This window comes from Palaemon carinicauda, chromosome 2, assembly GCF_036898095.1.
Source record: "Palaemon carinicauda isolate YSFRI2023 chromosome 2, ASM3689809v2, whole genome shotgun sequence".
Taxonomy (NCBI): domain Eukaryota; kingdom Metazoa; phylum Arthropoda; class Malacostraca; order Decapoda; family Palaemonidae; genus Palaemon; species Palaemon carinicauda.
Genome location: NC_090726.1, coordinates 112,679,856 through 112,700,788, shown reverse-complemented (window position 1 = coordinate 112,700,788; position 20,933 = coordinate 112,679,856). Strand labels below are relative to the sequence as shown.

Below are 20,933 nucleotides of genomic sequence, written 5' to 3'. Positions count from 1 at the left end.
TCGTGCCCTCCTTTGTGGCTAAGACTCAGAACCCAGCAGTCTGGGACCCGAGGTTTGAAGGTTTCTCAATTCCTGCCATTCCCAAGACGGGCATTACGGAGGATTTGAAGTTATGCCCAGTACAGACGCTCAGGAAATACCTGGAAAGGACAGCTCATCTCCGACCAGGTATCAAAAACCTCTTCGTTTCCACAGGTGTTGATAGGAAGCAAGTTTCCAAGAACACCATTTCCTTCTGGCTGAGACAAGTCATCGCTAGAACCTATGAAGAGGATAAAATGGCAGTGCCAGGCACTCCCCGGCCCCATGACATCAGGGGTCTGAGCACCTCCTTGGCCTTTGAGAGAAACATGGCGGTGGGGCAGATCCTACAGGCAGGCACTTGGTCGCACCAGTCAACCTTTACTGCCCACTACCTCAAGGATTATTCAAGGAAATCCTTGGACGGGTTCTCCATTGGGACAGTCATTGCCGCCCTCCAAGCTGTGTAGTGGTAAGGCCAGAGGCTGTCCCCAACGATGAACACATTCTTCGCAACTACACCCGGAGGAAATCGTCAGAAGAATTTTTTAAGAGGTAAGTCTTAGATAATAGCGTAAGGTTGCGCAGTTACCCTCACTGCCGCACTCTGATAGGCCCCCGCATTCCATAGCCCTCTAGGCCCTACGTGCCAAGTCAAGTGTCAGAATAGCACTCCCGCCTCCTAAAGTATAAGTCTCCAAAGAAAGTAGTTCTCGGTAAGTATTTTGTGTTGGAACAAATCAAAAATTTTAAGTAATTTTTATTTTTCCTAACATACTTACCGAGAACTACTTTCGGGTAATGGCCCTCCCTTCCGTCCCCGAGTGCCATTCTTCCATTGCCAGGTTGGGCTATACGACGAACTTAATGAGGAGAATGACCCAAAGAGGCAGTGACCTGCCCTAATCCTGCCCTCGGGGCGCATTCCTTGGCGGCGGGGGTAGGCCTATGTAGAGAACGGAGTAGGGGGGTAATGGCGCGACAACCTTGGTCGAGAAAGAGAGATCACAAGTGACTCCAAAGAAAGTAGTTCTCGGTAAGTATGTTAGGAAAAATAAAAATTACTTAAAATTTTTGATTTTATAATGAAAATATAATTTTTCTATGAATGTCATGTTTTAATTTTTAAGGGAAAAGGGACATTTGTTGTTAATTTTTTAGAGAATGTGCATAGGTATAGAGACAGCCATAGATAAGTATTTCTGGCTTCCCTTTAAAATGAGGCTTGCATCCCAACTGCCATCTGATCAATGATATGTGCCTAGAAATATCTGTCAGGTATGGTTTGGAAAGGCTGCAATGTATTGAGGGCCTGTCTTGTCGACAGTCCTAGGCAGTCTTCAACTACAGTACAACGGGGTAGGGAGTTATTAATAAATCTAAATCAAAATTAGCATGTCCTTTTAAAAAAACTGAATGAGAGAGAATGAAAATGTTAATACTCTAATATGTTCATATTTTTTTAAACAGATGAAGTGATCTTACCATGGGAGCATTCCTAGATAAGCCGAAAACAGAGAAGCATAATGAACATGGAAAGGGAAATGGTCTGCAGTATGGACTGGCCAGCATGCAGGGATGGCGCATCGAAATGGAGGACGCGCATGCTGCTGTAGCAAATCTGCCTGGAGAACTTAAAGTACTACACTACTAATATTACTGTTTGAGTGCTTGAAAATTTTCTCTTTTTGTTGTTTATTGGCTTTTGGAAATTACCATATACTGTATGAGCAAACTACATTGTACTGTAACAGTTTTATTATTTTGTAGGCTACTGTCTTAATATTTGGTATCACTAAATAGAATTTTGTTCCGTAACTGGAATACAAACCACGCTATTTATTAAGGGTTATACTTTCGGCGGAGCTGAAATGACGAGCCATTAAAATTTAGCGAGGGTTAACTACCCCACCGCTAGTTAGTGGGGGTAGGGGGGGGGTAGCTTGCTACCACTCCCGTTCACACACCTGTGATTTAGTCACTTTACTTTTGGCTCGGATCGAGAGCGGTTGTTTCCTCTCTCCCTCCTTGCCTATTTTGGACTGCCATTAATTTTTGTCTTTTAACTTGCTTTTTCTTACACTTGCATATACAGTAGGGTCTCGAATTATGCGATTCCCCATTTATACGGTCAGTAGTTTAAAGAAAAAAAAAATTGTTTCTGCAAAGCTGTTCAAAGCCTGCAAGTCAAGCACTACAAAATATATCAAATCTATTGTCTTTTTAGGTATATTGGTAGCCCTAAATACAGTGCTTGATAATAAATGTTACCAAACGATATTTATCTTAGATTTTATTAATATAATTTCATAATAAATAGCCTCTTAAAGGTTAAAATTCCATATCAACAATGAAATCAACTTTTAACTATGCGAATCCAACTGACAAAATGTAAACAGAATTGTGGTTACATTCTCGGCAATCTTTATCTTTCTCTAACCTTTCGATAATATTAATGGTATTGTTAATGAAGGTATATTCAAGCATTATTTTTATTTAGTATAGAATATATAAAAGCTTTAGTTTTCCCTGTGGGTATTCAAGGTTTTCACACGTAGGCTGGGTTCGTTTATCGGCAGTGAATAGCGTAAATTTCGGTAACAAGTCGGCAATATTTTGTCATCTTCTAAACGGTATACATTTGCTTTACAATGATTTGTTTTGTATAGTACAAGGTGTAATTATAAAATCCTCTCTTTCAGAGAGAGAGAGAGAGAGAGAGAGAGAGAGAGAGAGAGAGAGGGAATGAGGAGAGGGAGGAGAGGGAGAGGGAGGGAGAGAGAGGAGGGAGGGAGGGGGGAGAGGGAGGGAGGGAGGGAGAGGGAGGGAGGGAGGGGAGAGGGGAGAGGGAGGGGAGAGGGAGGGAGGGAGGGAGAGAGAGAGAGAGAGAGAGAGAGAGAGAGAGATATTGATTGATTGATTGATTAACATGACTATTATTAGTTGCGGTGATCATTTCCTCGCTTCCAGTGGTACAAGAAACAAAAACATGGCATTCGATTACAACAGCTGATTCTCTCTCTCCTCTCTCCTCTCTCTCTCTCTCTCTCTCTCTCTCTCTCTCTCTCTCTCTCTCTCTCTCTCTCTCTCTCTCTCTCTCTCTCCCAGACCATCCAAGACTGGAAGATGCAAAATACACCGGAAGATGCATTAGCAACTCTCTGGTGGATATACGAGGGGCCTCACACTGAGGGACCTGGGGGAACCCAAACAAAAAATAAGGCAAAATAAGGTAAGGCAAGTCTCTCTCTGGTGTTATACAATACTTACATATTCTGTGGATGAAGAACCCAAAATAGGTTTTATTAAAAAGCGTCAATTAAATATAAAACAAAAAATTATACCGCAAAAAATTATACCGAGTATAAATCCATTTCAATTGTAGCTTAAAATATGACATCCGATTTCGTCAGCAAACCACTATTTTTAGGAAACTTCACTTTATTCTAGAAAATTGCTACTATTTAAATAGTTAATTGTGCTTTAAGAAAACCCTGTACTTTTGTTTTAAATTCCGGAAATGTTTTATAAATCGAGTATTGCCGACTTATTTTTGTTTAACTTTTGGCTGTGATCAGATCAGCTGATGTCTAGCTCCTGCTCCTAAGAATATGAGCGTACGAATACAATAACAAAGCATTGTTTATACCATTTCTTAACTTATTCAAACCATCTATAAAGTTAATATTACATAAGCACCAATGTCTTATAACCTATCATATTTATTGTTTATTACATTTAAAACCATCATATCTCTCTCTCTCTCTCTCTCTCTCTCTCTCTCTCTCTCTCTCTCTCTCTCTCTCTCTCTCTCTCTCTCTCTCTCTCTCTCTCTCTCTCTCTCACCTTTCGCTACCCCCCTCATTTCTTACCTCTCTCTATCTCTCTAATAAAGGAAATCTTTGTTGTTTCACAAAGTTCAGTTTTATTAAAAATCAAGCATGATTCAGTTTTCCTTACTTCTCCAATCTCGCACCTTCTCTATCATATCGAACGTTCTAGCGGTAACCTAAATGTTCGATGACTTTAAAAACCGGCCTGGGACTTTCTTCTTTTACCTTTTTTTCCAAATGGTTCCATAATTGAGGTGGGTACAAGTTGACTTATAACTGCAGCTAAGAAAAGTTTGTTCCGTAACCGAAATACAAACCACGCTATTTACAGAGGGTTTACCTTTTAGCGCAGCTGAAATGACGAGCCAATAGTTTTAACGAGGGTTAATTACCCCCGCGCTAGTTAGCGGGGGGTGGGGAAGGGTAGCTTGCTACCCCTCCCCCCTCCACACACCGGTGACTTGCTTCACTTCACTTTTGGCTCGGCGGTGATCAGACGTGTCTGCTCATCGCCTTCGTGACAGCCTTTAATTTTCTGCTTTTTCTTTTCAGCGTGTGTGTTGGAAGTTGACCTTCAGTTATTTCTTTACAATGCGTACATGCCCTGGAGTTGCCGGTCGTCTTTGTGGGACTTTCATGTCGGACGTAAATACGGATCCGCACACTCTCTGCCCTCAATGTCGGGGCCGACGGTGTGACGAGGAGAACATGTGCCGTGAGTGCAGGGAGTGGTCTGCCTCCCAGTGGGAGAGGTTTGGCCGTCGGCGTAAGAAGAAGTGCAAGAGAGACCGTTCTCCTCCGGGGTTAGCCTTGAAGGAGGAAGGTTCTCGGGACTCTTCTTCCGCCGCCCAAACCTCCTCCGAAGCTCCCCCTCGTCCGCCTCCTAAGGAGAGTCGGCCGAGTGGGAGCGCAGGCCCTTGTTCTGTTTCCCGACCTTCGGTGGGGGGAGAGGGCGTCACCTCCCATAGCGAGGCGGTTCCCCCTCCTCCTCCGGGGGAGGTTATTGATAATGCCTTATCCAGTGATGATCTTTTACAGATTTGGTCGTCCCTGGGGCTTAAGGGCTTGCCCTCCAGGGTCGCTCTTATTGACCTTGTCTCGTTGGGGGCCGCTGTTAAGCAGTCGCCGGCGGTAGCAGAGGTAGACCCTCTGTCTATTGTCGACGTCGTGGTGACAGAGGCCTCCGACATGGCTGGGCCTTCCGCCGCAGGGGCTGTTTCGGGTGATGGTGCTAAAGGCTCTCCTCCTCCTTCCGTACATCCTTCGAAGGGGGAAGTGAGCTCTTCGGTCTCGGCTGCTGCTCAGCTTCCTTCTGAGGGAAGTGCTTTAACGGAGACTCCCCTTCGGAGGACCGATGGTCCCGACGATCTTCACCGAGGCCGCCTCCGCCGTAAGGCTCACCGTCCGCTACGCCACAAGGGCCTTCATCCTCCGGGGGGGACTCTCCTCGTCAGCCTCAACCTATAGCTCCGCCCTCCTTGAACCTCTCTGCAGACCGCTCACCATCTCCAGCCAGATCTTCGCCTTCTGGAGAACTCGTCACCCGATGGGCAACGGTCCCTTCGGGGCTAAGGGATCCTTCCCTTACGCGAGCAGTGCTAGCGCACAAGCGCTCGCCAGCGCTCTCCTGCTCGTCGACGATCTCCTGCTCGCCAAGACTCTCCTGCTCGTCGGCTCTCTCCTGATGTTCGCCCGCCTCGCCAGCGCTCTCCTGCTCGTCAGCTCTCTTCCGAGCGTCAGCGCTCATTTGAGGACCATCGCCCTGCAGTCTCTGACCACCCTTTAGTTCCTGCTGAACTCCCTGCTCACCATCTGCCTGGTCCTGTGGCTACGCAACATCGTGCTGCGCGTTTGTCAAAAACACATGTTTGGCAACGCGCCAGCGATCTCCCAGTACCTGCTCGTGAACGCGCCGCGCCACCTGTCCTTTCACATGACACATGTCGACCTTCTGCTCGCCAGCGATCACCTACGCGCCAGCGTTCACCTGCTTGCCAGCGCGCACAGGCGATCTTAGTATCGCCTATTCAACAGCGACAGCTAGCGTGCCAACGTTCTCCAACGCTCCTGAAGGAACATGGTTCGCCAGCTTCTAGCTCGCCATCGCGCGATCGCCCGCCTGCGCATGCTGCTCGCCATTGCACGATCGCCCTCCTGCGCATGCTGCTCGCCATCGCTCGCCCCTGCACGATCGCCCTCCTGCGCATGCTGATCACCATCACACCCCATCATGCGATCGGCCACCTGCGCATACTGCTCGCCATCGCTCGCCCCTGCACGATCGCCCTCCTGCGCATGCTGCTCGCCATCGCTCGCCCCTGCACGATCGCCCTCCTGCGGATGCTGATCACCATCGCACCCCATCACGCGATCATTCACCTGCGCATGCTGCTCGCCATCGCTCGCCCCTGCACGATCGCCCTCCTGCGGATGCTGATCACCATCGCACCCCATCACGCGATCATTCACCTGCGCATGCTGCTCGCCATCGCTTACCATTACGCGGTCATTCACCTGCGCATGCTGCTCACCATCGCACGCCAGTGCGTCGACATGCCACATCGCGCCATCGCCAACTTGAGCGACTGCACTCACCAGCTCGTCATCGATCGCCTGTGGATCTACATCGCCAGCGATCTTCCTCACCTACGCGGCAGCGCGTTCCCTCGCCGTCGCGCCAACGCTTGCGTTCGTCGCCTCGGACACGCGTTCATTTACCTGCCCACCCTCGCGCCCACTCGCCTGCGCGACCGCTCGCCCGCGCGACCACTCGCCCGCGCGACCACTCGCCTGCGCGACTGCTCACCTGTGCGCCCGCGCGATCATCCACCTGCGCGCCCGCGCGACCATTCGCCCTCGCGCGACCATCGTTCGCGGCGAATTCCTCAGCCGGTGGTAGCAGCAGGAATGCGTGCTCCTAGACGGCACTCGGGATCACCTCCATCCAAACACAGGTTGGTAGTGCAGGACGAGGAGAGGTTAGTACAGCATTCTTCCCCACCTTCTTTTCAGGCAGGTACCGTCGTGTCCACTCCAAAGGATCGCCCGATCCCTTTCCCTTTAGCGAGGATTTCGGACTCTGTGTCCTTGGAGCAGCAGACTTGGTTTGGTCCTCTGGCACGGGCGTTAGTGAGGGTTATGAAACCAGCACTCGCCGGCCAGGGTAACAAACCAACGGCTGTCTCTCCTACGCTGAAGAGAAAGAGAGGAGTGGACTTCGTGGTGACTTCCCCCAGGGCGAAGTTGGTTCCCAAGAGGTCGATCGCGAAGGTCCCTTCTCCTGCACGAGTACTCTCTCCTTCTCCCGTGGACGAGGCCTTTCCGTCCTCAGGTGAGTCCAGTGGGGCGGTAGTCTTCTCCTCGGCACCAGGGGGGGGAGACTTCGCTTCAGGCAGGAGAATCGTTTCGTGAGGAAGGGGGCCCTCGAACCTCGTTGTTGGGATCCTGTATCCCTCCCAGGAGGGAATCCAAGAATTCCAAGACCGTCCCTAAATCCTCTGCAAGGATTCGTCAGGAACCCACGACTACCCAGGGAAATGTCCACATATCACCCCAGGAAGAGATTCCTGGGGCAGGAGACTTAGCTGCCAGCCCGCAGGGAGGAGAACAGCAAGAATCCGAACATGCCTTCTGGCAGGTCCTAAGCCTGATAAGGCAACTTAACAGGCTTACGGATCCAGTCATCGCCCCCCGTGAAGGCAAAGACACGATTCTGGATGAAGTGTTTGACGTTCGGAAGGCCCCTAAGACCAGTGCAGCTCTGCCCTGGTCTCGGGGGCTGAAGAGTGCCAGGGCTAGGGCCAACGCTCAGCTCGCACTTCTTGCCTCCTCCAGTCGTTCCACTGCCGGGAACAAGCTCATCCCTCCTCCTCGCTTCCAGCAGAGGAGGTATTTCGAGATCCTGGGTGAGCACAACCTCGCTCTTCCTCTCCATCACTCTGTGGAGGAGCTGGTGAAGGGAGTTCCCCTTGAGAAACTCTCTGCCCGGCAGGTGTCGTTCTAGGCGGCGGAGATCCTTAACCACGAGAAGGTCGCTAAGTGTGCCATGCAGGCCACTTCGTGGCTGGACTTCTGGCTAGGATCTCTGGGCATCCTATTGCGATCGGAGGACTTGTCCAAGGAGACCAATAGGAAGGCCCTAGAGACCTTCTTGCTCTCGGGCACCCGCTCCAACGAGTTTTTGGCGCACCAGGTTACCACCCTGAGGGCCAATTCGGTGTTGAAGCGTCGCGATGCTGTGTCCGAGAGATTCCATCCGAAGGTCCCCGCCGTAGATGTGTGTAGGCTCCGACATGCTTCCCTTCTGGGGGAGAGCCTGTTTGAGCCTCAAGACATGGAGCGAACGGCTGAGAGGTGGAGGAAATCCAGCACGGACTCCCTCCTCCACAGGGCCCTTACAACTCGGCCCTATAAGCCTCCAGCCCCGCCACAACAGCAGCAACAGCCTCGTAAGGCTCCCAAACAGGCACTGGCAGCTAAGAAAGTGGTGTCTAAGCCCTAGCCCTTTCCAGCCAAGGTCAAGAGGGGCGGTAAGTCCTCCAGGGGAGGCAAGACTCCTAGGGGTGGCGACCGGGCCGCAAGCCCTAGGGGTGGCAGTCCCCCTGCATGTCCACCTGTGGGGGGATGCCTTCAGCTTTGCGTCCGCAGGTGGCAGCAACACGGGGCCGATGCTTGGACGGTCTCTGTGATCGGCCAAGGTTATCGCGTCCCGTTCACAACATCTCAACCTCCCCTGACAGCGAATCCAGTGTCGTTGAGCTCCTATGCCACGGGATCGGCAAAAGGGCTGGCCCTTCAGGCCGAAGTCGAGACCATGCTCGAGAAGGGTGCTCTCCAGGAGGTCGTGGACGGCTCCCCAGGCTTCTTCAGTCGACTCTTTCTTGTAGAGAAGGCTACTGGAGGCTGGCGACCCGTCATCGATCTCTCAGCTCTGAACAGGTTTGTCAAACAAACCCGGTTCAGCATGGAGACAGCAGACACGGTCAGACTTGCGGTGAGACCACAAGACTTCATGTGTACACTGGATCTAAAGGACGCGTACTTCCAGATCCCAATCCATCCGTCTTCCAGGAAGTACCTGAGATTCTGCCTAGACAACAGATCTACCAGTTCAAGGTGCTGTGTTTCGGTCTCTCCACAGCTCCTCAGGTGTTCACCAGAGTGTTCACCCTGATTTCATCTTGGGCGCACAGGAACGGCATTCGTCTCCTTCGTTACCTGGACGATTGGCTGATCCTAGCAGACTCGGAGTCGACCCTTCTTCGGCACCGAGACAGGCTTCTGGATCTTTGCCAGGATATGGGGATCGTGGTAAACCTCGAGAAGTCCTCTCTGCAGCCGTCCCAACGACTGGTTTATCTAGGCATGCTAATAGACACCAATCTCCACAAAGCTTTTCCATCAGACGACCGGATAGCAAGGCTGAGGAGGGTGGCGGAACCCTTCCTCAGGCGAAAAGAACTCCCCGCCCAATCGTGGTTGCGTCTCTTAGGACACCTATCCTCCCTGGCCCGTCTGGTTCCAAACAGCCGCCTCAGGATGAGATCCCTTCAATGGCAGCTCAAGTCCCGGTGGAATCAAGGATCCGATTCCCCGGACATTCGGATCCCAATGGGGTCTCAGGAACAGAAGGACTTGCGGTGGTGGCTGGCCGACGAGAACCTGTGGAAGGGAGTGAGTCTTCTCGTCCTCCCCCCCGGAATGTCAAAAGAAGGGTGGGGGGTGCACGTTCTGAACCAGAGGGCCTCAGGCCTTTTGTCAGAATCAGAAAAGTGCCTACACATCAACCTGCTAGAATTGAAGGCCGTCTTTCTGGCTCTTCAGCAGTTCCAACGGTCCCTGGCGGGTCACTCCGTGGTGGTGATGAGCGACAACACCACGGTAGTGGCTTATATCAACAAGCAGGGAGGCACTTTTTCGCAACAGCTATCCCATCTTGCAGTAGAGACTCTGAGGTGGACCGAAACCCACTCGATAACACTTATCAGCTCGCTTCAGTCTGAGCAGGGCTTCGCAGATAGTGAGTACCGAGTGGTCTTTGGATCCACAGATAGCCAACAAAGTCCTGACTTTGTGGGGTTCCCCGACTGTGGACTTGTTCGCGACAGCCTTGAACTTCAAGCTGCCCCTGTACTGCTCACCAGTCCCGGACCCCAAGGCACTCTGGCAAGATGCTTTCCAGCAACGGTGGGACAACATTGATGTGTACGCCTTCCCACCATTCTGTCTGATGAGAAGGGTGCTCAACAGGACCAGACTATCAGTCAACTGTTCCATGACTCTGGTAGCTTCGCTATGGCATCTCGCGGAATGGTTTCCGGACCTTCTGCAACTCCTGACGGAACTCCCAAGGGAGCTTCCTCCACGACACGAGCTTCTCAGACAACCCCACTCCGGCGTCCCTCACAGGGCCGTAGCCTTGCTTCGGCTTCACGCCTGGAGACTATCCAGCGTCTCCTCGCGGAGAGAGGCTTTTCGCAACAGGTTGCGGAGAGAATGTCTCGGCACCTACGAGGGTCCTCTGAGGGAGTCTACCAAGCAAAGTGGAGAGTCTTTTGTGGTTGGTGTCGTGGAAGGGGTATCTCTCCACTCGATGCCACTATTCCAGCAATAGCGGACTTCCTCGTGTATCTGTGAGAAGAAATGCGCCTTTCTGTCTCGGCAGTGAAAGGCTATCGCTCAGCCTTAAGCTTGGCCTTCAGATTGAAGGGCGTGGATATTTCTTCATCGCTAGAACTCTCTTTACTCATACGTAGCTATGAGCTTACCTGCCCCCAGTCGGAAGTGAGACCCCCTCCTTGGAACGTGGTTCGAGTCCTCAGGTCTCTTAAGAGACCTCCCTTCGAGCCATTACGCCAGGCCTCCGATCGCCACCTGTCTTGGAAGACGGCTTTCCTACTCGCCTTGGCTTCGGCCAAGCGAGTTAGTGAACTTCATGGTCTCTCGTACGACATCGCCCATTCAAGGGGATGGGGGGAGGTAACGTTCAGGTTCGTCCCTGAGTTTGTGGCCAAGACTCAGAATCCTGGAGTGCCGGATCCTCGGTTCGACTCTTATAGGATCGCGAGTCTCCGTTCTGTAACAAACGACCCAGACCAGCTGCTACTATGTCCAGTGAGGTGTCTGAGGCACTACTTGAAGAGAACGGCTGCAGTCCGTCCTCATGTGCGAGCTTTGTTTGTGAGCACAGGCAGGACAAAGAGGAGGGTCACCAGGAACACCATCTCAGCTTGGATTCGAAGGGTTATCCACCATGCCCTGAATCCTGACCCTCCTCCGTCACGTCGCCCTCGGGCCCACAATGTCAGGGGTATTGCTACATCCCTGGCCTTCAAGAGAAACTTCTCTGTGACGCAGGTACTTCAAGCTGGGGTCTGGAAGCGTCAAACGACCTTCACAGCCCACTACCTGCAAGACGTGACCCACAGGAGCCTCGATACGTTTTCTATCGGCCCTGTGGTGGCTGCACAACAGCTGGTCTAACCTCAGGCTCCTTTTTGGACAAGTAGCAGTAGGTTGAGGGCGTTGTTACCTGATCTTAGTCTGCGTGAATGAAAGAGTATGTCTGACCCTTACTTCTTTCTTCATTCTCCCCTCTCTTGGGGAAGCAGCATCCTGGTCCTCGCATAGCTGACCTCGACCTCTGCAGGTAACCCATGCTTCTTTGTGCTCCTAGTATTAAGCTTAATACTGTTGCGTCTCCCATACCCTGACGAGGTGGTATGGGGAACGTCCTATCCTAGAATTCCTATCTGAAGGTCTCAAGGTCAACTTCATAGGACGAGTCACACTCTCCTCCTCACACTGCTTATGTAGGCCACTCGTTCCTAGCGATGCTAGGAACTTGTGAGGTACAGGGGCTCCCTCTCTCTAGTGCTGCTCACTGAGGGATCGAGCCCCTGGGCAAGCCGAAGTCAGTAAGGCTGGGGATTTTCCATGCTTCCTAAGGGGTAAGTCACCCTCTGTAAATAGCGTGGTTTGTATTTCGGTTACGGAACAAATGACAAATTCGAAGATAATTTGCATTTTTCCTAACCATACAAACCTTAGCTATTTACACATATGTGCCCGCCATCCCTGACCCCCAAGTTAAGTCCTACCTCTAAGTGAAGTGAAGCAAGTCACCGGTGTGTGGAGGGGGGAGGGGTAGCAAGCTACCCTTCCCCACCCTCCGCTAACTAGCGCGGGGGTAATTAACCCTCGTTAAAACTATTGGCTCGTCATTTCAGCCGCGCTAAAAGGTAAACCCTCTGTAAATAGCTAAGGTTTGTATGGTTAGGAAAAATACAAATTATCTTCGAATTTGTCATATTTTAGGTATGGAAAGGACAATTATCTTTCGTAACAGTTTAGAATTATCGTAAATTACCATACTGTTAATAGCGCTCTTTGCTATTGTTGATAAACGTATGAAAAAAAGTTTTCTTGCTTTGCTACGATTTTAGGAATTTATATGGATACAGTAAGTAAAATATTTGTAATAACTATGTTTACTAAATTCTTTTAATATCAATATTTTAAATATGTAACTTCCCTGGTAGTTACATATATATAGCTTAAATCCCGCGTTTCGACGCGGCACGACACAAATTCAAAATTCGTGGCGATCGCCGCCATGACAGTAGGTGGTCATACATGAGCGCCATCACTCGTAGGTTATTAGAACCATTCCCAACATCTTTAGAAATTCTCTGTCGTTGATCGTGTCAACACCTCGGGAATTCTTTTCGTGGATATATTACTTTATTCTACAATTTGGTGAAGTACCTTTTGTCTGATTATTGTTAATAGCTTTCGCTGCCTTTCAACTATCGAAGATTTTATATAGGATAAATTTTTTGCGGGTCCAACTTGGACAGTTTAAGTGAACTTGATTTCATACAAAGATGTCCAGACCCAGTAATGGCTCTTCTGTTGTTAAACTTAGGTTGTTGGGCTTGACCAGCTTTCGAGCTGCTCTTTCTTCCCGCACTATAATTAACAGGGAGCATGTATGTATTTGTTTTTGTTCCTTGTATTGAGGGATCAAATATTTTTTTCCCCCCTACTTTATTAACGAACAACTCTTAAAGTTATAATGGAAGGAAGACATTTTCTACATTAAACATTGTGATGTTACTATTTTGTAACGTAACTCTTAGCAGAGCGGAATGTGATTACCTTGTAGGAATTCAGTCCTTCTTGGTGATGAAGTCACAGTCATGTGACGTAATCCGTTTAGTATAACTTGCATTTTATGAATTATTTTCTTTCTTGCAAGAAATTTTTAAAATATTAGCTTTCTAAGCATAAGTATGTTTATAATGTAAGGAAATATATTATTTTCAAGTATATATTTGTCCTATTAGTATATTTCGCTTAGTCAATTTTCGATTTAGTTTTCTCGAGCGTAGTCATTTTACGCTCGTAGTACGACTAAGAGAGATGTCCGATATTAAACGATCATTTTTGTTTCACAATACTTGTTTTGTTATTTAATATTTCGCTTTTGAGAATAATATTATTCATATATCCCATTGTATTTTCATTCTGGCCCTTGACTAAAGAGAATATTCTCTCGCAACGGGCAGATCTATTATGATCTAATGTGAAATAGTTTAAAGAGCTAGTGTTCAATGGCACATATAATGACGCAATGCAGTCAAGCAACGATAAGTAATACTCTTGTCAATCGTTTTTTGTTTTCACAATTACTGGTATCGTTATTTTATATTTCGATTTTGAAAATACTAATATTAATCATATATTCTTTTGTATTTTCTTTCTAGCCCTTGACGAAAGAGTATAATCTCTCGTAACGGGTAGGTCTATTAAGATCTAATGTGAAATAATTAAAAGTGCTACTATTCAGTGTCAGTGCAGTGGAGGGTGCGTTTGTTCGTGTCCGTCATAATCCCAGCCTGTGACCTCTTCCATGCTCCCCAACCCCTGGGAGAATTAAAGTCGAAAGGCAAAAGGATATGGCAGACCTTGATTGCGAACGAACGTACGTCTCCTCGAACGATCATGTTAACAATGTACAGATCGCTCCATCTTAATAGTAAAAACGAGGTTAAAAATGTATGCGTCTTCATCGGACGCAAAAATCGCGACGTGGTTGGAGCCAACCACTACGTTCTAAACCACGCAAGAGACGTATGTCTCCTAATAATCCCTCCTGCAGTGACTGTGTTCACCGGAGGTGTTCCTTTCGGACTAAGACTATGTGTCAGCACCGAAACAATTGCTTAAGACGCATAGTCCGGCAGATAAAGAAGGTGCTCAGCTCACAACAATCGATACACGTAACACGATTCAGATCGCGCACTAGAAGTATCGACAGTTGACGATACCTCTCAGCGATCACTATATAGTTCAGTTAAAACACTTGCCGCTCATTATTTATCTGATTTGTCAGAATTAAAGACGTCTATTTCGTCTCTGTTGACGCTTACGATTCTCGGGCACACAGCGATAGACCAAGAAAACGGTCTTCCGATAGTATCGGACAGCATAATTCCCCGATACCCAGCATCGCTCCCTCCCAGCGATCAGCTTGCGTTGCGGCAAGAGTGAGGACGGACGCATGCGGCAGTCTGGTCTCATCCTCACGACAGTCGCAGACACCAGTCTGGTCTTTCCTTCACGGCAGACGTAGACACCAGTCTGGTCTTTCCTTCACGGCAGACGCAGACACCAGTCTGGTCTTTCCTTCACGGCAGACGCAGGCACCAGTCTGGTCTTTCCTTCACGGCAGACGCAGGCACCAGTCTGGTCTTTCCTTCACGGCAGACGCAGACACCAGTCTGGTCTTTCCTTCACGGCAGACGCAGACACCAGTCTGGTCTCTCCTTCACGGCAGACGCAGACACCAGTCTGGTCTCTCCTTCTCGGCAGACGCAGACACCAGTCTGGTCTCTCGGGAGAGATCTCTCACAACAACCGATACATACAAGTATCGACAGTTGACGATACCTCTCTGCGAAACACTCCCTCGCAGTGATCAGCTCGCTTTGCGGCAAGCGTTAGGACGGACGCATGCGGCAGTCTGGTCTCTTTCTTACGGCAGTCGCAGACTCCAGTCTGGTCTCTCCTTCACGGCAGACACAGACGCCAGTCTGGTCTCTCCTTCACGGCAAACGCAGACACCAGTCTGGTCTCTCGGGGGAGATCTCTCACAACAATCGATACATAGAAGTATCGACAGTTGACGATATGCAGCAGTCTGGTCTCTCCCTCGCGGCAGACGCAGATGCAGACACACATGCCACGGCGGACGCAGCAATCTGGACGCATGCAGCAGTCTGTAATCTCTTGGCAAAGTGGATACATGCGGTAGTCTGGACATATACTAGACGCATGCAGTCAGGTTTTGTCACACGTCACCGCAGACAAACATTGTCTCTTCTTTGCGATTGACTGGACACGTTTTCTCGCCGCTCGCGGAAAACTCACGGCATTCGGGACTCATGCATTAGACTGATACCTCTCAGAGTAACATACAACAGTCTCAAGCTAGACCCATGATGGACTCATAAGGTCGGAACTTGTCCTTGCAACAGGATAGACAAGTTTTTTTATCTCTCCTTCGCGATTTTCTGAACCCACAACTAACGCTCCCTCGCTTCACGCTGTTGACATACAACATGCTGGACGCATGCGTTCATAGATTTTCCCTCACATGGGTTTACAGATGTTGCTCCCTTACAGCATGATGATCTTATGCTAGAAGCTCTAGAACCTGTCTCTCCCTCGAACTTAAACATGATACTTCTTCGCAACTGGATGATATCCTTCACGAGATTTCTTCCAGACAAGAGGAATTATTTTGGAAGATAATAACTGTCACAATGACGAGGTTTTGTCTCCTACTCATTCGAATCAGAGAATCGATGTTCCATTAGCAGATTTGGAAGACGAATCTCAGGATTCATTACAGTCTACTAAAGAAAAAAAAAAAATGGTTCTGTCTAGATGGGTTAAGAGAGTTTTCTCAACACTCAACCAATGGACGTCCAAGAGAAGGTTCTAGGAAAGGCCTCCTTTTTCTTTTCCTCACTCAGGTCAATCATGAGCAAGTCGTAGTTTGTGGTCCAATTTTGAAATGGACCATCGGCTGAAGTAAACTTTTAGACAATAAAAGTCTTCAGCCTTATGGACTGGACTCTCGGAACTCTCGCAGAAGCCACAGACCCTAGGAACAAGGCTCAGATGCATCTGTTTGCCTGTTTGGTTAAGGCCTGGAGGGATGTCCCCATCAAACTTTCCGCCCTTTTCATGGCAGGAGTTCTTAAAAAGACCTCAGAGGATTGCGACTGGAGATCAAGCTCACAGATTCTTAAGTCAACAAACCGAATAAAAAAGTGAGACGTTTTATGCCTCCCATGTCATCTATACCCCTAGAGCTGACAACAGTCCACTCAGGAGACAAGGCAGCAGCTCTTTAAGAACAAGTGAGCCTTATGCTGTCAGCTTCATTCATAGTAATGTAGAGGTCACCTCATCGGAGGGGTCTTTACATCATACTTTTCCTAGTTCCGAAACACTCGGGAGGGATGAAAACCTGTTCTGGACATCAGTCCATTGTACACATAAAGGGAGTAAGGTTCTTCTTTGTACCTGGACTACTGACCACTCAGAGCAGAATCACAAGTCAAGTGTCTGGAGGCTCTTCAAAGGTTAATGCCCTTAACGCAACAGTTAGGTCTGATGGTAACCTAGCCAAATCTCAACTAACACCCTCACAGAATTTAATTTTTCTTGGGATGATAGTCGATTCAGTTCGCGTTCAAGGCGCTCCGGAAATGTCGCAAGGACTTTCCCCTGGTGGTCACCCGGCTACGGTTGACGATCCCTCGCAGCAATCAGCACACGGTTTAGTTCGCTCACACAGCGCGCTTCATGTGTCTGGTCTGTCTTAACTAGAGAAGTCGATTTCGTCCCTGTTTGACACATACGATTTGCGACAAGGATCCTTGAATAGAGTCTCAGAGGAGATGACACATGATTATCAAAGATCTAGTGGCCATTCACTGAGCCCTGATTACTCACTTCATAGAAAGAGAGAATAACGTCAGAAGGGATCTTCTCAGCAGAAGGCAAGTTCTTACTGTAGAATGGACCCTACATCACGAGTTGTGCACCAACCTTTGGATGATTTTGGGGTCAACACTCGTTAGACCTCTTCGCCTCACAAATGACATAAAGGTTTCCGGTATTTTGCTCTCCAGTACCAGACCAGGAAACAGTCGCACTGGACGCTTTTCTTCTGAACTGGAAAGGTCTAAATGTGTACTCTTTTCCTCCATTCAAGATCCTGGACAGAGTCCTGAAAAGATTCATGGATTCGGCCAACGTCCGCATTACCATGATAGCTTCTTCTTTGGTCTATGAGACATTGGGTTGTGGAGATGATGGAGTGGCTGGTAGATACCCCCAGATCATGACCACTATTAGGGTTGATTAATCTGAGTGGTACATATTTAGAGTGCGGTGCAGGAATAATAGATTTTCCTCTACCAATACCTCTATAACCAATATAGCAGAGTTTTCTGTTGTATCTACGTACAAAAGAGAACCTAGCTATGCCTTGCATCAAGGGTTACCTCAGCATATTAACCTCTGTCTTTCGTAACCAAAACTTTGGCGTGTCAGGTAACAAGGACCTCTCAGATCTCATTAGATCTTTTGAGTCAACCAAGAGGAAGGACAATCCAACCTCCTCGTGGAACCTAGATGTAGTCCTGGCCTTTTTAACCTCAAGTAGGTTTGTACAGTTGGACAAGTCATCTAGGAAGTATCTTACCAAGAAGACTTTTTTCCCAATTTTATTGGCTTCAGTCAAAGACGTAGGAGTGTTTAAAACCATCAGCAAGAAGATGGGCTTTAATGGAGACAATGCAATTTCCTCCCTTCAGCTACGCTTTCTTTTCAAACACGAGACAGACAGCCTATGATGCTCAGTTAAAAAGCCCTCTTTCCCTTTATCAAAGAATACCCTGGCTTTTTTCATTAAGGATTTAATAAGGGAAACTCCAAGATTGTGAGTAGGAAGTTTTCCCTATCCTTAAGGTAAAACCACACAAGGTTAGAACTGTAGCAATTTCTATGACTTACAAACACGTTAGGTCAATGAAGTCAATTTTGGAGCATACTTTCTGACGAAGTAAATCAATCTTCACAGACTGCTATCTCAAAGATGTCCAGACCCAGTATGAGGATTACTATTCCCTGGGTCCGTACGTTACCTCCGTCTTCTTAGTTGGAGAAGGGTTTACTGCCTCTTCCCTATAACTTAATGTATACCCTTGCCTTTTTTTCTTGTACTTGTTCATAGTTTGTTTGCGAGGGTTGTCGCAGCCTTCCGTCAGTTTCTGATGCAAGTCAAGTTAGTTTTAATGCGTTCACAGTTATCTGTGAAGCTTGTTGCAGCCTTCCGTCATTCTGGGATGCAAATCAAATTAGTTTTGATATGGAGTAGGTGGTCAAAATCAGTATCCTTGGCTATGCCAGGTTTGCAAGGGTGGTGGTCTAGCCACTCTAAGGGTTGTGGACCTTGTGGCAGCCCCAAGAGACTTTTCAGCCCCCTGAGTGGATCGCTGAGTCTCTTAAGGAACGCAGGCGAAATGAGGCAGTATCATTGTGAAGCCAGCTTCCTTATCAAGTTGTAACACCAGAATCAGTATCCTTGGCTGTGCCAGGTTTGCAAAGATGGTGGTCTAGCCACTCTAAGGGTCGTGTACCTTGTGGCAGCCCCAAGAGTCTTTTCAGCCCCCTGAGTGGATCGCTGAGTCTCTTAAGGAATGCAGGCGAAATGAGGCAGTATCATTGTGAAGCCAGCTTTCTTATCAGGTTAGAACCAAATTGTTAGTACTACTATTGTAATTATTAATAATTATACGAATTCCCAAGGGGATGAGGTTTTCAACCCACCTCCAACTGTGTGAATCAGCTATATATATGTAACTACCAGGGAAGTTACATATTTAAAAATGTTATTTTTATTATAAAATAAATTTTTAAATATACTTACCTGGTAGTTACATATATAAAAGGGCCCTCCCTCCTCCCCTCTGAAAACAGAGACATCGAATTTCTGAAGATGTTGGGAATGGTTCTAATAACCTACGAGTGATGGCGCCCATGTATGACCACCTACTGTCATGGCGGCGATCGCCACGAATTTTGAATTTCTGTCGTGCCGCGTCCAAATGCGGGATTTAAGCTATATATATGTAACTTCCAGGTAAGTATATTTAAAAATTATTTTATAATAAAAATACCATGTTATCACTTTGATCATGTGTGTTTAATGCGTTCGTTTGTTTATTATGATCGAAGATGGAGCGTACAGTAAACAAATGGAAGGTTTCCGTTTCAGGCGGCGTCATAAAGGAAAACGTTTTTTCATTTATTTCGAAGTTCTAAAAAAAATTAAGTAGAACAGCATTGGTAATAACAAAATCATTATATAAAACTAACCTATACGAAGATGTGTAAATGCGTTCGTTTCTTCGTTATGATCAGAGATAAACATAAACAAAACAATGGTCGTCATTTTTCATTGTGCTTTTTGGCGTGTTTAGGAAACTCGTGATATGAAATCTCCTTTATTTTGTTAATTTAGGATTTTCAATGATACAACAAAAGCTACTCTATACAGTGATGGTTTTGCTATTCACCAGTTGTCTTATACAATAGATATGACAAACATTAAAATTGGTCTGTATTTTGGGTCCTGTTATAACGAGAAATATACGGTGTTTACACACATCCTGGTTGTAACTTTAACCTTTTTTTTAAGTTATTAGAACTTTAAAGTATATTAAATGTTTGATTTATTTACAAAAACAATTTGATAGTATAAAATAATACAGTATATTATATAAAAAGTATTGGAAATTGGTGGTAAACACGTTTGAATAGGCAAGTTGCTGGTTGCCATGGCCCAAATGTAATTGTTTCTTGTTAGTTGTGTGTTTCGAAATATACGATTTTCCATTTATACAAGGTCATTGATCGACCAAATTCTCGCATAATTCGGGACCCTACTGTATATATAAACATTCTTAATGTTTGTATATATGTGTATAGAAATGTGGTAAGTTTCCTTTTCAGTGTTTGTGCTGTGTGTGTGATACAGATACGACAACGACACTTGTGTAGTAGCAAGTCCAGCACAGTTCCACTTTGCGGGGAATGACCTCTCCCTCTCTGGTCCATCGGTCTTCCCATCGGCATATATCCGTTAACTCGGCCGCCGCAGGGGAATCGTCATCGCCTGGACCCTCTTCATTCAACTATTGTCTTAGCCTTTTCCTCTTTTCCTACGGGAAACATGGATTCTGAGCGAAGGGAATGTGGCCTTTCAAAGATTGACTACGGTCTCTCTCTTCTCTAGGTCGTTCTCCTTTACTACAACAGCGTACTATTGGGGAAGCTCCTTTCCCGTGCGCGGGTTAGGTTGCTCTTCCGATTGTTTGTCTCAATTATTTTTAGTGAAAATCTAATTGTATTTTAACTTTTCAGCTTTCTCCGTGGGTAACACTTCCCTTCGGAGGGTCAGTGTTTCTCACTATTAGTGAATATTCTTAGCTGATTTGAATACTGTAATTATAATTCTGTTTTTATTACAGTTACTCCGCTCCCCCCCTTCTCCTGTGGATGTCGTCCGGGGAAGGAAGGGTGCAATACTTAATTCTTATTTTATGTTGTTCCCTCGGGGTTCCTCTTCGGAGTTCCTTCCTAGGGAATTTCTGTTAGATTATTAAAGTGGAACCTCTACACACGAACGTATCTACATCCAAATTTTCCAACACCTGAAGTAAAATTCGAGCAATTTTTCGACTACACCCGAATTTTATTTCGACACACGAAGTAAGCAATTTTCGTCATACCGGTAGTATCAGAATTTTTCGACACGCGAAATACTATTCGAACACGTTCCTACTCTACACCCGAAGTAAACAATACAGTACCCGTACGCGTACGCGTAGATGGTACTCATAGCGCCGGATGTATTTTTTATTTCCGCTGATAGAAGGCAGCACTTCGACCTCGGAGGGACCCTCAATTAGCGTGGCTTGGGTCATTCCTCTGTTC

The 20,933-nt window shown here is 47.3% G+C and overlaps 1 protein-coding gene across 1 annotated transcript in view; it reads left to right on the top strand.

Moving 5' to 3' along the window:
- alph (alphabet) overlaps positions 1 to 20,933 on the top strand; it is a 261,226-nt gene that overhangs the window by 81,500 nt on the left and 158,793 nt on the right. Inside the window, exon 2 of the mRNA XM_068349517.1 lies at positions 1,492 to 1,660. Within this exon, the coding sequence (XP_068205618.1) occupies positions 1,508 to 1,660 (153 nt within the window). The 5' untranslated portion in view covers positions 1,492 to 1,507. The remainder of the gene's footprint in view (positions 1 to 1,491; positions 1,661 to 20,933) is intronic.